This window comes from Caretta caretta, chromosome 11 (assembly GCF_965140235.1).
Source record: "Caretta caretta isolate rCarCar2 chromosome 11, rCarCar1.hap1, whole genome shotgun sequence".
In the NCBI taxonomy this organism is placed as follows: Eukaryota; Metazoa; Chordata; order Testudines; family Cheloniidae; genus Caretta; species Caretta caretta.
The window spans coordinates 71253499-71267673 of NC_134216.1; the positions used below are offsets into that span (position 1 = coordinate 71253499).

Here is a 14175-nt window from a genome sequence, read left to right on the forward strand (position 1 = left end):
GGCTTCCTGGGCTTATATTTCTATTGAATTTGCCATCTCTGAGCATAATAGCAAACTTCCAGTGTACAGGATAACAGAACTGGAATCTGCTGATCTCTTTTCTAGGCCCAGCTCTACCACTGATTTATTGTGCTACTTTGGTCCAGTGACAATCTTCCTGTGCCTTAATTTACCTATTTGTAAAGTAGGGATAGAAATGTTTATACCAAATACAATGTAATGGCAACATTTATGGAAAATACTGAAATCTATGTATATGCTAATTAAATCATTTTTAATGGCACACATAAAATGGCGTTTCCATCTGAACTTTGTCTTCCAGGTTTTCATGACTACTCTGCGCTAGTGTATTTGTAATTGGCCTTTTAATACGGTATTTGTAGTGAAGGATGATGTTTTAAATGCAGGAGCTGGGGGTCTTTTGGGCACCCCTCATTTAGGGGAGGTTTCTCAGCAAGACGACATGAGGCTAATCTTTGCCTGAGGAGCAGAGTAGGTCACCTTTATAATGTTCCTTCCTCAGGCAAAGTGAAAAAAAACCCCCAGTCCTGTCCTGAAAGGACTTAGTGAGACAGCAGAGCCTTGATTTTATGAACACGAGTCTTACCACTGACCAGTCATAAGAACCATTTTTCCCAAGGGCGGGGGGGATCTCATAATGAAAGTGATGTCAGCGAAGAACAAGTCACCATCCTTTCACATCCCAATGCCTTCAGTGCATGAGAAGTTGCTTTGGAGTAGTTTGAAGGACAAGAAAGCAATTCAGTGCACCATACTGCCACTTATGCGTCATGCCTACCATAACCTGGAGATGTTCAATTTTACGATCTTCTCAATCCCCAATTAATTAAAAAAATAGGGGTTGTACTGTATTATCACACGGGGGGGTTGAGTCTTTGTACTATTGTGTTGCTATGTGTAGGACATAGAGCTCAGTCAAAGGAATGAGACTGCTACAGGGTTCAGCATGACACAGAAGTTACCTCTGCACAGTCAACATTTGCTGGCCAATACCCTCCAGTTATTTTCTATTCCAAGTAGGCAGGAAAACTGTGATAGCCCTGACACGTCAGAGGATGAGGAGAAAAATATGTGAATATAACAAGGAAAAGGTGGTCTTCAACCCATCTGTGAAAAATGTCATGTTTGAGTGAACTGAAATGTTTATTTAAACAAATATGGATCTGGTGTTGCTTTTTGGCTGGATTCTCAACTCTGCTGTGGAATCTCAAATGGGAGAGATATACAGCTCTGATGACAGCATCGCATTGTGTGAGATGTGTATGTTGCATCCACATTCTCTCTCCTCCCACCCTGTTTTTCCCATTTGGATTTGATCCAAAAGAACAAAAGGGAAACAGTGACACTGCAGGGCAAAGTGTTTTAACTAGGAGCCAAGGGCACTTGGTACCAGAGAGGATCAGACCTATGGCCTGTGTGCTCTGGAAGTGTCTAAGTTATTGCTCCTCAGCCCCAGCAGTGCTGATTCTTAGTCAGAGAGGGTGGAAAAGAATGGAGGGGCCTTATGACAGAGCAACAGTCTTGTGTCTATAGTAATTGCTACATCGTCCTAGAAAAGGGGGCTCTCCCACTCCCATTAGGGCTGCAGTGTTTTCCTTTCAAATCTCCTTTTTGACCTCTGCTGCCTTGCAGTGTTACATTTTCTTTTCTTCCTAGAGATCTGTGAATGCCACCAGCTGAGAGAATTTGCAAGGGTGTGTGGAGGTGGGTTTCGGGTAGTAAGAAACATTGGAATAAAAGACATCTTTAAATCTGCTCAGCCATTGTCACACCAGAATTTTCCATAAGAAATCAGAGGTTAGAAAGTGTGTTATTAGGGAAGAGAGGGAAACTCAATCAGCAGCACTCAGCCAGGCCTGTCATATAGTCAACAGTTATGTTTCTTTAGTAAGGCAGAGGGAATGACGATGTTTCACACTTAATCTGGTGAATTCAATCTCTCAGTCTTCCCCAGTTTCTATTTTCTTTCTTTTAGCCTGTTCTTTCAGAGTTCTGTTGTACCTGAAGTTCTAAACCACAGAGAGACCAAAAACAAACCCTCCAATCCAAACATCTTCATATTTCAGACTTGGAGCCTGGATCTGATCATGCCTCCTGATAGTTCAGGTTCTGGTCAATCCAAAACTCTAGGACCCTGTGGGGGTGGGAAGGTCCTGGAACAGCCCAGAAGTCTACCCAGCAATACAACAGCTCCCCAACCTCAGCCCCGTGAGCCTGAGTTGGCTGGCCCGGGCCAGCCGTGAGATTTGTTGTTTTTTTCGCTGTGTAGACATACCCATAGGGATTCTCCAGATTTGGAGAAGGGATTTGCTGCTTGGGGGCAAACCGCACCCTCTCAAAGTGATGATGTGGAGGAATCTTGATGAACATCTCTTCTCCAGCAGCCTCCTCCCAGGATTTGTAACGTGAAGTGGGCATGATTTAAAAACCAGGCCCTTTGGCAGCTGGGCTGCAGATTCACCCAGTCAGGGGTCTTATGATGTCTTTAAGGAAGGGGATGTAGTACTTGCCTCATTGTCATGATGCCTTTGGCTGTGTTTTGTAACTGAGTAAAGCAACTCATGGTAACACAGGAATCTCCACAATGGATCAGACTGATGGTTCCCCTAGTTCAGTATCCAGTTTCCAACAGTGGCCACTGCTCGATGATTCAGAGGAAGGTGCAAGAAAGCCTGCAGGTTGGGAAGAGGGATAATCTGCTTGCATCCTCTTCACATGGCACACTGACCTAACACCAGAAATGGTTAGGGATTGGTGTAAATACTGAAGCATGTACTTTTATATCCCCTTTAAAGTTTTTTTTAAAATGTATTCATTACTATATTTCTGGATATTTTTGATATCCATATAAGCGTCCAATCTCTTTTTGAATCTTGCTAAGCTATTGGCTTCATTAACATCATGTGACAATGAGTTTCACAGCTTAACTATGTGCTGTGTGAAAATGTACGTCTGTTTATCAGGTTTGAATTTGATGGCTTTCAATTTCATTGCATGTCCGGTTATTCTTTTGTTACGTCAATGGGAGAAAAGAAATCCACCTTAGAACCATACAGTTTAAGACTAGGTTATCTAGTCTGACCTTTTGCATATCACAGGGCACCAACTCAGCACCCATACACAGAGCCCAACAACTGAAATTAGACCAATGTATGACAACCGACAGGAGACACGGCTACTATATGTCACCTTCTTTATACCAGTCATTATTTTGAATAATTTTATCATGTCCCCTCTTTTTTGTCTTTCTAAGGTAAACAATCTCAATCTTTTCAATCTCCCTTCACACGAGAGCTTCTCCATTCTCCTGGCTCATCTCTGGGCCCCCTCTCTTTCTGCAATATCCTTTTTAAGATAGGATAACTGGTAATGAACACAGTATTCCAGCTAAGGATAAGCCATCGATTTATATAATGGCATTATATTTCCCATGCTAGTCTCCACCTCTTTCTTTATGCATCCTAACATTTTATTGGATTTTTCCACCCACAGAGGAGCATTGAACAGAAGTCTTCTTTGAGCTGTCCACAATGACTCCCAGGTCCCTTTCCTGAGTTGATATTTAACTTATTATCTAGTAAAGTCCATGAGTAGTTCCAGTTTTTCCTTCCAACTTGCACAATTTTGCATTCATCAATATTGAATTTAATCTGCTATGGTGTTGCCCCATCCACCTACTTCGATTAGGTCCTCATAGTCATCCGTTGACTTGACTAATCAAATAATTTTGTGTCATCTGCAAGTTTTGCTGCCTCACTGCCCGCCTGTTTTGCAGAGCATTAATAAAAACAAACAGATTGGTCCCAGTAAGGAACATTGTGGTATTCTGCTTTTAACTTTTGTCATGATGAAAACACACCACTTACTACGCTTAGATAGTTTTTGAGCCATGCCTTTCACCCCATGCCTACTTAGCTTCTTCAATAGCCTTTGTGAGGAACCTTGTCAAAGGATTTTAAACATAAATTATGTCGACCAGTGGTCCCTTTATGTGCTACTTTAGCTGATCCTTCCAAATAATTCTAATAAAATCAAAGTATCTCCTATCATTCATAACAGGAAAAAGTAGAATCTTGATATGTAGGGCTGGAAGGGCCCTCAAGAGGCCATCTTCTCCAGCTCCTGGTGCGGAGAGAGGATTGAATATATTTGGACAGGTGTTCTGAGTAGTTATCTCCCAACATGCTCTGTGGTGAAGACTAAGGCAAAGAACCAAAGCCATGACAGATATGTTTTGTCATCTTTATTAGAAAGAGACCTATACAGTATGGCAGTCCCTCTCTGCATTACTTTACATTTTTCTTAAAAACTCAGAATACTGTACAGCTGACACAAAAATCTCAAGGTGGAGCAAGGGTTGAGGGGAAACATAATACAAACCAGCATATTTAATCAAAACAAGATCATATGAAACAACAAGCAAAGTGAAATGTCTGTCAATTGTTTTAATTACAGTACAAACAATATAAATAAAGCATCATTGCATCATTGTAAAACAAACTTGCTGAATGAGGTAATATAAAAACAACAACAGAAGAGACTTTTTTTTTCTTTTAATAATTTCCACACTGCTCTGTCATTTATACATGACTATTTACAGAAACAGAAAAAACACACTATAAAGTCTGCTGTGTGCTAGGCATTTCCTGCCTCTACCCAAGAAACATTTCTCAGGCATCACCATTCACCTGCTCCCTTCCCCTCTCCCCCAAACCCCACTTTAAGAAACATGCCAATGTGACAATGCAGGGAAACTAAAGGGTTTGATGGCTGAATGGGACAGAACAGTAAAACAGTTTAAAAATATAAGGTTTGCATTCAGGCAGGGTATAAAACTCAAATATTTAACCACCACAAACTGGTGGTCAATGGGTCTTCCAAAACAATGGGAATCTTATAAGCCATGCTGGCTGGCTTGAGTGCTAAATTCTGATCTCAGGGGCAAAACTCCCCTTGACTTCAATGAGTCCAGAATTTAGCCCTTTGTGATTTACAGCCTGATTCTGCAGCCCTTACTCAGGCTCTGATTCAGCAAAGTACCTAAGGTTGTGCTTAAATCCCACTGGAGCCAATGGAAGGATTGCCACAGTAAAGGCTGCAGGACTGGGCTCACACCAAACATTAAATCTAGGAGAGACGAAGTGAGAAACTACAAAGAGCTATCGAATCTTTTCTAAACAGCACAACTCCCTAACAAGTGTTTAAAAAGACCATCAGTCCACATATTCCCTCTCACTTTGTGCAGTCTGTACAAACTGTGTAACAATTAAAAACTATCTTGAAGTTTTCTTTAGCCTAAAAAAAAATAAAGTTGATTGGACCAATTTGTATCCCTCATTCTGTGGCTCAGGAATCCTTATATTTCCACAGAGGAGAGGGCTGTGCTTTAGAGACACTTCAGTCAGACTTTATCGGTGGATTGGCAAAATGACCCCAGTGGACGCAGTGCAGACCTGCAATGTGCATCTTGAATCCAATTCAAGCCTGGAATACATCAGTCATTTTGAAGAAGAATTATCCCATCCTAGAGGATTTTTAGGTATAAGAAAGGGAAAAAATTTAAAAAAAGATTACACCCCCACAGCTGTGTTTTCCAACATACCTCCCTTCACTGCAGAGAACTGGCATCTTTACCTTATCAGGTTTGAGCTCTCTTTAACTTATTTCCCCTACCACGATTATAAACTGAAATGGTCACTGAAAGCAATGGTGTGAATCATTATCTAATATTTATGCACTGCCCACTATTATGCAGTGCCTTAACATACCCTAGAGTCAATGCTTACCATCTCTTCAGAAACTAATATACTGCCACAATTTAGCTAACAAACATGTGAAGGGAAGGGCAGGGAGAGGTCTAAGGAAACTATCAACTTGGAGAGAGCTCTTTTAAACATCTTCCTCAGAGTGGATTCCTGAACTATCCTATATACATACACCACACACACATTATGTAAGTGGCAGTAAGACGTCAAATGGCATTAATTTAAAACAGCTGCAGAAGGTCAGACTGTCATTCTCAGAGTTCAATTCAGCCAGTCAGCTGAAGTTCTCAGCACTTTCCCCATAATTATATATATCGAAATCGGCTTCTGACTGGTGAGCCCGCTCTCAACTTTTGCATCTTTTTCCCACCCTAGAATTTTGCTCATCTTTCATAGAATAGAAACACACCACTATGACTGCCTAGGCCACAGCGGTTAACCCAGTGGGCTGACTATGCCATTTTAAATCACGGTAGAGTTGGCATATCCCGCGACGAGTGGTGAGTTTGGGGTTTTTTTGATAAAGACACTGCGTGCACCTATAGTTTGAAGGAGTCTTCTGAATGAGCTGAATCGATGCTCACAACCAGTTGTCTGCCTCACCATCATCTGAACTAAGAGCCCCCTACGTTCAATGGGCACCCAAAAGTACCACTGTCTATGTCTCTTTCTGCCTAATTATATCCACATACACAGTGTATACTGTTGACTGGGCAGCCACAGTTCTGTGCATGCCTCATTTATGCTTGCAGACACCTGCTTCATGCATGCACATATTCACGCATATAAATTAGGAATGTGAAAATATGCAGTTATGCACACCTAACTGAAACCCTGGCACTCACTATAGATTTGCATATATGTAAATATATGTACACACACTATATATAAAATTATATCGCATGTGTTATATATAGCATATATGTATATATTAACATATGCATACACAGACTGCAGAATATTTTTGTTTCATACATTTAGTAGTATCCATCCATTGCCTATATCTTACAACTTTGCCAGTTTCTCCTGCACTCTGCCCAGTAATAATCTAACTCTACTGGGTCTCATTCTAAGATTCCAAATCACTGAGCTGCTTGCCAAACAACCACCATTACATTTGTATAAGAAAAAACCCCCACAATTAACCTGCTGCACATTCCCCCCACCTTAACTGTCGAATTAGCTTTGAGAATTACACTGGCCTTATCCAGTTTCGGCAATGTTAAGTCCTCCACCAGTGGCAGGTTTAAGGTCCCATATCTTGTGGTCCATCAAGACTAGGAAAAGATTAAATGCTACTGGAGAGGAGCAAGGACTGACCCAATTTTCTAATCAGATAGAGCATCTGTTTATAGCTGTGACAAGACACGAAATTTCAGACTAAAGCTGCAATATTATGACTTATAAAAAGTTTTAGATAATTTCAAGAGGTTTCTAAAATGTATTCCTTTTTCCCATCCTCCACCTTGACTTAGACAACTTAGCTTTAAAGGTGGAAGGATACAAGAAAAATTGTACCATTGATATTTGCAGAAACCAGAAATCATTGATCAGTTTTTCTGTAAAATATGTGGCCACATAAAGTACCTGATGGTGTTATCACTGCTGGTCAATGATACGGTCATTCCAAACTCATGCCAATAAAACCTTTATAACACCCCACACCACTTTCTCCCTCACATTTTAATCTAACATTCATACTACATTGAAAGTGACTAGCTCTGGAGCACTGACAAAACCTCCGCTGTTAGAACTTTGAGCAGTGGGCGGCCAAAAGAGAAGACGAAACTTTTGAGAGTCAGTGAATCTCACCTTTGTCAAGTGGATGTGCTGGAAACGTTAGATGTAAATAAGAAAGCTAACCATGTTAAAACATTGAAGGATGTTTATTTTTATCTGCCCATTAAACAAAAGTCCCTAAAATGCTCAGAGGACAAGTATAGGGAATGAATTCACCCACATATTGCTGTCACATGAAATAAAACAGCAAAAGCCACGATTTCCAAAAAAGCGACTGGCGATTTTGGGGACCCAGTCTGAGGGCCCTATTTTCAGGGCGTGTTGGGCACCCAGCCTTCTGAAATTCCCAATGGATGTACCCAAAATGACTAATTGCTGCTGAAACCCCCTTATCTCCTCTGCTTAAAATATGTGACGTGAACTCAGTCAAATGAAGCTTGGCGCCATGAGACGGGAGCACCAGTGACCTAAAATAAACCTGGCTCATGACAACCAAACCAGACATGGTCACATGACAAATCGACGGCTTGTATAATTGGCTCTGTAATCTGTATCTTTTCCAAATGGGAGAGCCCTTTCAAACTAAAACTACTGAACCACTCTTCTTCTTGTAGTTCAATATGCAAGAGGTAAACCCTGATCTGAAAAACACAACTTCAAACTTGAGATTTATTAGTGTTATTTTATTCTTTCATCAAAAAGCATTGTGACCTGGAGTGCTTTTACATGGAGCAAACAGATAAAATGCCAAAGATTGCCTTTCTAAACGACAAATCTACAAAAATGGAAGAAGAGAAGTTAAAATAAATCAGGGGTCCGAGACTAATGAAGCAAAGGTCAGAGATCCCCCACACTAATGACAAAAGCAGCTCACTGTGGGAAAATAAAGGTGCTTTAATATAAAACATGAACAAGGGAATCATCAGCATTTTCCCAAGCAAGGACTAAACTGCCCCAAATTTGGTCCCCCTACATTTGAATTCTTAAAGTAGAGTAGCAATAGCTTGAATGAACACCTGTTCCCTCTTGGGGTGCAAACATGGCTCCCCGAGACAGTAGTGAAGGAATCCACTTATTTAGAAATCTTTTGTGAAATCTGTGCTTGTCTTAGCTACTACTACTTTATTAAACCCACACATTACTTCACTGATCACCTTACAAATATAAAAGATGAAAATAGCAACAAATTGGACCCTCAGTGCAGACCCCGTGAATAATGGTACATTGTAGTGCTAGATACAATTGTTAGGGGAGTGTATTTAACATTATGTATTCTCTCTCTAGCTTCTTTCCTATTTTACTCAACTTCCCCTTCCCATGAGCAAATCTCATATCAAGTGAAGGGGAAGCTCTTTGCTCCCTACAAAGTATAATTGAAGGAGGTGGGGGAAAGAGATGCAAAATAAACAGTATTAATATTTACACAGCAGTTATACACTGTACCTAAGTAGCAATGCCTAAAAATCTTCTCCCTTTCCCAATGAATAGTTAAACAGCTTTCTAAATGGCATGTGAACCAGAATGCACCAACACTTTCAAGACACATTTATTCTTCTGCCCCCATTTAGCAATAAAACTGAAATCTATTAAACAGAGAGGATCCCTGACCAAACCCCTTGATCTGGAAAATCCTAAAACTTTCCAGAAGTTTGGATTTGGCCCCTCTGTCTACAAGATGAGAAACAGCCTTCCAAACTCTGGGAACATCAAGACCCCAGTGTTGTACATCAGGCTCATCTCTATGGTTCAACAGCAATTGGATTCAAATAAATAGAATGGAAACGCCAATGCTAAAAGCAAAGATGGCTTTGATTTTAGTGTCTTATTACTTGTGGATAAACTGCAGAGGAGATAGGAAAGAAGATAATGGGAGCAGGAAAAGGGTTGAATGGGTGACATTATGGATCTCCATTATTTGAGAAATATTTATTTGAGAAGATTTAGCTCCCCAGCATGTTTCTGTTGGGATTTCTTATTGCCTGGCCTTCAATTGGTTTTTAAGTTGCTCCTAACACGCTCAAAAGGCGTAAACATTCTGGCAAGTGGGTTCCAGAATTGCAAGAAGAGGGGCTAAAAGCAAAAGTGAGGAACTGAAGTGGACAGGTTAAAAGAGCAGAATTAGTGTAAAAAAAATTACCGTGGAGTCTAGAAGTCTTACTGTATTCCTTTGTGTTTCAATGTCTTGGTGGGGTCAGGATCACCCTCTGCAAAATGCTACCACATCACCTATAAGCGCGTAGTGTCAACAAATCTCAGTTTCTAATGCCAATCCAAGTCAGACTAGATCTGCTGGATATCTGGGAGATGACTAACAGGTGCTAATATTTGTTAAACATCAGCTCTGGGCACCTTGTACCCTAGTGTGTGAAGGAAGTAAAATGGGGTCTATCTTACAAAGGAAAACATGAGACTTTTCTTAGCTTTAAACTTAGGAGAGAGACTGGAACACCAGGTAAGAAGATTTTTGTTGTTTCTTTAAGTACAGTGCATATTAATTACACTGTACAAGACAGAGAGCTAGCAACAAGCAGGGGATGGTATTCACACTGGCCTGATCTTGTCACATTGCCTCTCACGGTGAGTCCTAGAGACCAAAGGCCAAGCAATGCCTTACCCCTTTCCAGCCATTTCTGACCAATCTTCCTTGAATATGTACCTGAGGATGCAAACTTCCTGGGAGACAAATATACCTGAATCTGCTCACATATGATAGCTTGTGCCTCATTAACACTTCTGCTACTGCTCACATCTCAATGGGAGGCGAGGGGGAATTGGTTACAGGTATGCATATTAGATAGCACAAAAAACATAGCTTTGTCAGGGCCTAAACCACATCTATCAAAGCAATGACAAGCCTTCCACATCTAGTAAGCATTACATTGTCTCCAGGGACAATGTATGGGTGGCCTTCCCAGTCTTTCACAGAGAATGCCACCAAGTGGATGGGCTGTATATCTTCCCTGCAGACATCCCTTGACTTTTGGGATATGCCACTAGAAAGAGGTAAGCTATCTCATATTCTACAAAAGCACTGGTCTACATTGCTATTATCATCCCTTACTAATATGTCTACGAAAAAGATGTGCTAATTTAAACACAACTGTGTTACTGCTTTATCTAAAGTAGTGTGTTAATATTCTGTTTGTCTGAATAAACCATCCTTCCTATGATACAGTAGAGTTTCCTTTTCTAAAGACTCCTTTGCTACAATTTCTGAATGTCCTCCTTTACCACAGAAGGATATGATGGACCTCTACAATGTCAGAAACCTGTTACAATTTAGCCCGGTTCCCCTTATTTCTCAATGCCCTTGTGTGTTTCATGCTAGGAAGACTGGTTTAAAGAGATAATTGAAAGGTGAATGGAAAAGCATTTTAAACCTAGAAGAATACCAGCTTTTAAAAGCATTTGTGTTGTAGGCTTAAAAATGGCAACTTGTTTTAAAACAAAGTATTTTAAACAGAGGCGGGCTGGTTAGCACTTTTGGAAATCAGACTCTCAATTTCTACTTCACTGGCCTGCCAAGAGACTTGAGATCAGGTTACTGAGTCGCCTGCCACAGATGGTAAAATCACCAACACCCAGCAGCAGAATGCTGAGTGTGCAGTTTCATGTTCGGTTCTAGATGTTAGCGAAGTCATCCAAGGTTGGAGGAAGACAACTGTCAATATCTAAGTCCAGATGGCAGATTGTGAGTAAAGAAGGCACCATGATGCAAACTACTTTAAAAAAAACAAAAAATAGCTTTATCATTTTGAATGCACATGTGCACCCATGATGCTGCCAGCTTAGGCTGGTAAAATGAACACAAAGCTTTTTCCATTCACCTTTAAATGTCCCTATTGCAACAAAGCATAAAAGCAGAATTCTAAAGGACCAGGAAAGCCCATCAATGTCCACCTGCTTGAGCCCTTGGGGCTTCTCTCACCTGATCACTATGGCTTTTGGGCCAAACCTGCCCCTTTTGGACACCCATGGGATATAAAATCCCCCCCCCCCCCGCATTTTGTCCACATACATTTTATTATTTTCTTTTCCCATTCTGACCTGAACAGACATACAGAGCCCCAGGAAGTGCAGAAACTCATGAAATACAAGAAGATCAGGCAGATGAGCAAATTTGTGTGCTGTGTGCACCTGACCAACTTCATGCACTTGTTCCTCTGCCACGATTCGGATCAGATTTCAACTTTCTCTGAAATACACCCTTCTCCCACCTTCATATTACCATATGCTACTTAAAAATCACTTCTCTTTTTGCCAGAAACCTTGCAATCTACTTCTCTGTGCCACAATTTCAGTTTTTAGAAGACTTCAGAAACCAGCATCAGTCTAGTGCTATCAAAATATTGAATCAAGTATTAAAACTGGCAGATGGATGAACTGTCCAAACTCCTTCCACAAATCATTGTTGCACCATAAAGCAGCCAAGTTGAGAGTCAAAGGAGCCAGGCCATGCCCACCTCAGAGAACGACATTAAGTTTAGCTATTAGACAAATCTGATCTCTCCTCCCACCCCCAGGCTGTGTCTCGGTCTGTGAAAGCATCATAGCTTCTAATGTAAAATATGTTTACGCTACTGAGAGACATCCTCCTTTTCTTCCTAATAGATTCTGTACACCTTTTTTTGGTAAGCCAAATATGCCATCCTCTCATTCCGATATGTTCTTCAAAGGTTTGCATCAAACAAATGGAAATACAGTTCACTGCTGGGAATATTTTCAATGTGCAATTATCTGTAAACCTCAGATCCTAACTACTTGCACATTATTTCGTTCACATCCATTATACTTTATAAATTAACAGAGGTGTCATTTGTCTGTACAAAAATCAATGCATATTTATGAACTTGTTTATTCAAATAGATTTTACATACATATAATCTAAAGACACAATACAAAATCTGTATAATTTAGGCAATGCATCACAAGAGAGATCAAAAAACTCAACACACTTACTTGGCAAAATGACATAACATATTTCTTGTGACTGAAAAAAATAGTAGCCTTTAATGCATTTATTTATTTTACTAAATGTACTTGAAATGTTTTTCCTTAGCAGTATTCATTATTTCTTTTTGTGTTTCATAGTTATTCTTATTTATTTTTTCCATTTTGTTTTTACACCAAGGAGACTGCAGTCAAATAACACTCAGCAACCGATTTCCTCTCTTTGGACTGAAAAATTAAACAGATACTAAATTATGACAGTGAATTTAGAAAGGAGGGCTCCAAGGGCTTGAAAGAACATGTCTGAGATAATATGATGCTTCTAAGAATATTGCAATCACATCCAAGCAATCACCGAAGCGTGCCATGTAACTACCTCCTCAGCTAATATGCTTTTTTCTCCGTGATGACTAATCATGTTCTATTAAACAGCAGTAATGCTGGAAGAACTCAACTATACAAGTGTAATGAAGCCAGTATTCTCCCTGGACAGATTAGCTACAACTGATTTGACACATACCATCATAGGAACTTCAAACCTGACAAACTCTGTGCTTGCTTCTGATTTATGCCGTCAAGCTCTTCGGAGAAGAGAATGAAATCCAAGTGTTCCGTTTGGTAGAGGTGAAATGTACTGATATGCTTAACTGTCAGTTAAGGAAAGTTACCATTTCTTCTTTCTTCTCCTCTTCCTCCTCCTTTCTTCTCCCTCCAACCTCTCTTTCAACACTTCTAGAACCTCTGTCTAAAGACAACTAGTAAAATGGTCCCATGTCGTGCTATAATTAGAGACCTCACAACCACTCTCTCTCACAAACCCTCTCTTTTTCAGTTTTCCTTATTCAAGACCTTTTATTAAAATAAATGGTTTCTGCAGCCCCCTTTTCTCCTCTGGTCACTTCACACTGTCCAGATGTGATTTTTCTGGAGAGGACAGAGATTGAGGGGAAAGGGGAGATGCGGAGGTATAAGACTCACAGGTCAGAGCTGTGAAGAAAATGGAGCAGTATGAGGCTGCGGATGTTACTCAGGTCAGTGAAGAAATGAGCACGTTCCTCAGATGATGGTGGGCATTCTTCCACTGCTGTTGTTCCTGTTATTGTTCTTCCTGGACAAATTGGGAGTAGCCATCAGAACAAAGCGCTCATCAGGGCAGCCATACTGCAGGAGAACATCAATGCATTCCTGGCCTGTGGCTTGCCTGGCATAGGCTAAAGCCGTGTTCCCATGGGCATCACGGGCCATAACATCCACGCCATACTGTGGAAAAAAACAAATGTCATTTGAGACCCTGCTGCTAACACAGCGTTAAAATGGAGTGAAAGAAAACAGCACAGCTAGAGCTGAGTTTAAGGGGAGGGGTGCGACGGATGGAGAGAAATTCTCAAAGATAGACGCTCCTTATTTGAAGGGTTTGTAAATCTAAACATGCTTCATGCACATACAGCTTTCTACTGGAAGAGCCTCGCCTACTGCCGGTCATGCAAATACTCTCTCACCATTGCATTTTATGTGGATTTTCCATAGTGTGTGCACCTATCCCTCTCCCCATCTCCCGCGCCTCACTCCAGTTTTTACCACATTTAAACAGATGTGGAAAAAGACACATTTTGCAAGCGATCTCCAAGAAGGCCATCATTTGAAAGGAACAGGAACATTTAGACTAAGGAAAAGAGGGAGATACCTTGAGCACCCCACT

At 40.6% G+C, this 14175-nt stretch overlaps 1 protein-coding gene across 8 annotated transcripts in view; it reads right to left on the minus strand.

Annotated features, from left to right (window-relative positions):
- Positions 1–4249: 4249 nt before the first annotated feature.
- Positions 4250–14175, minus strand: part of AGAP1 (ArfGAP with GTPase domain, ankyrin repeat and PH domain 1) — a 707317-nt gene continuing 697391 nt past the window's right edge. For all 8 annotated transcript variants that reach the window (XM_048870105.2, XM_048870104.2, XM_048870107.2 and 5 more), the window contains one exon: positions 4250–13736. In XM_048870105.2, the coding sequence (XP_048726062.1) occupies positions 13533–13736 (204 nt within the window). In that variant the 3' untranslated portion in view covers positions 4250–13532. The remainder of the gene's footprint in view (positions 13737–14175) is intronic.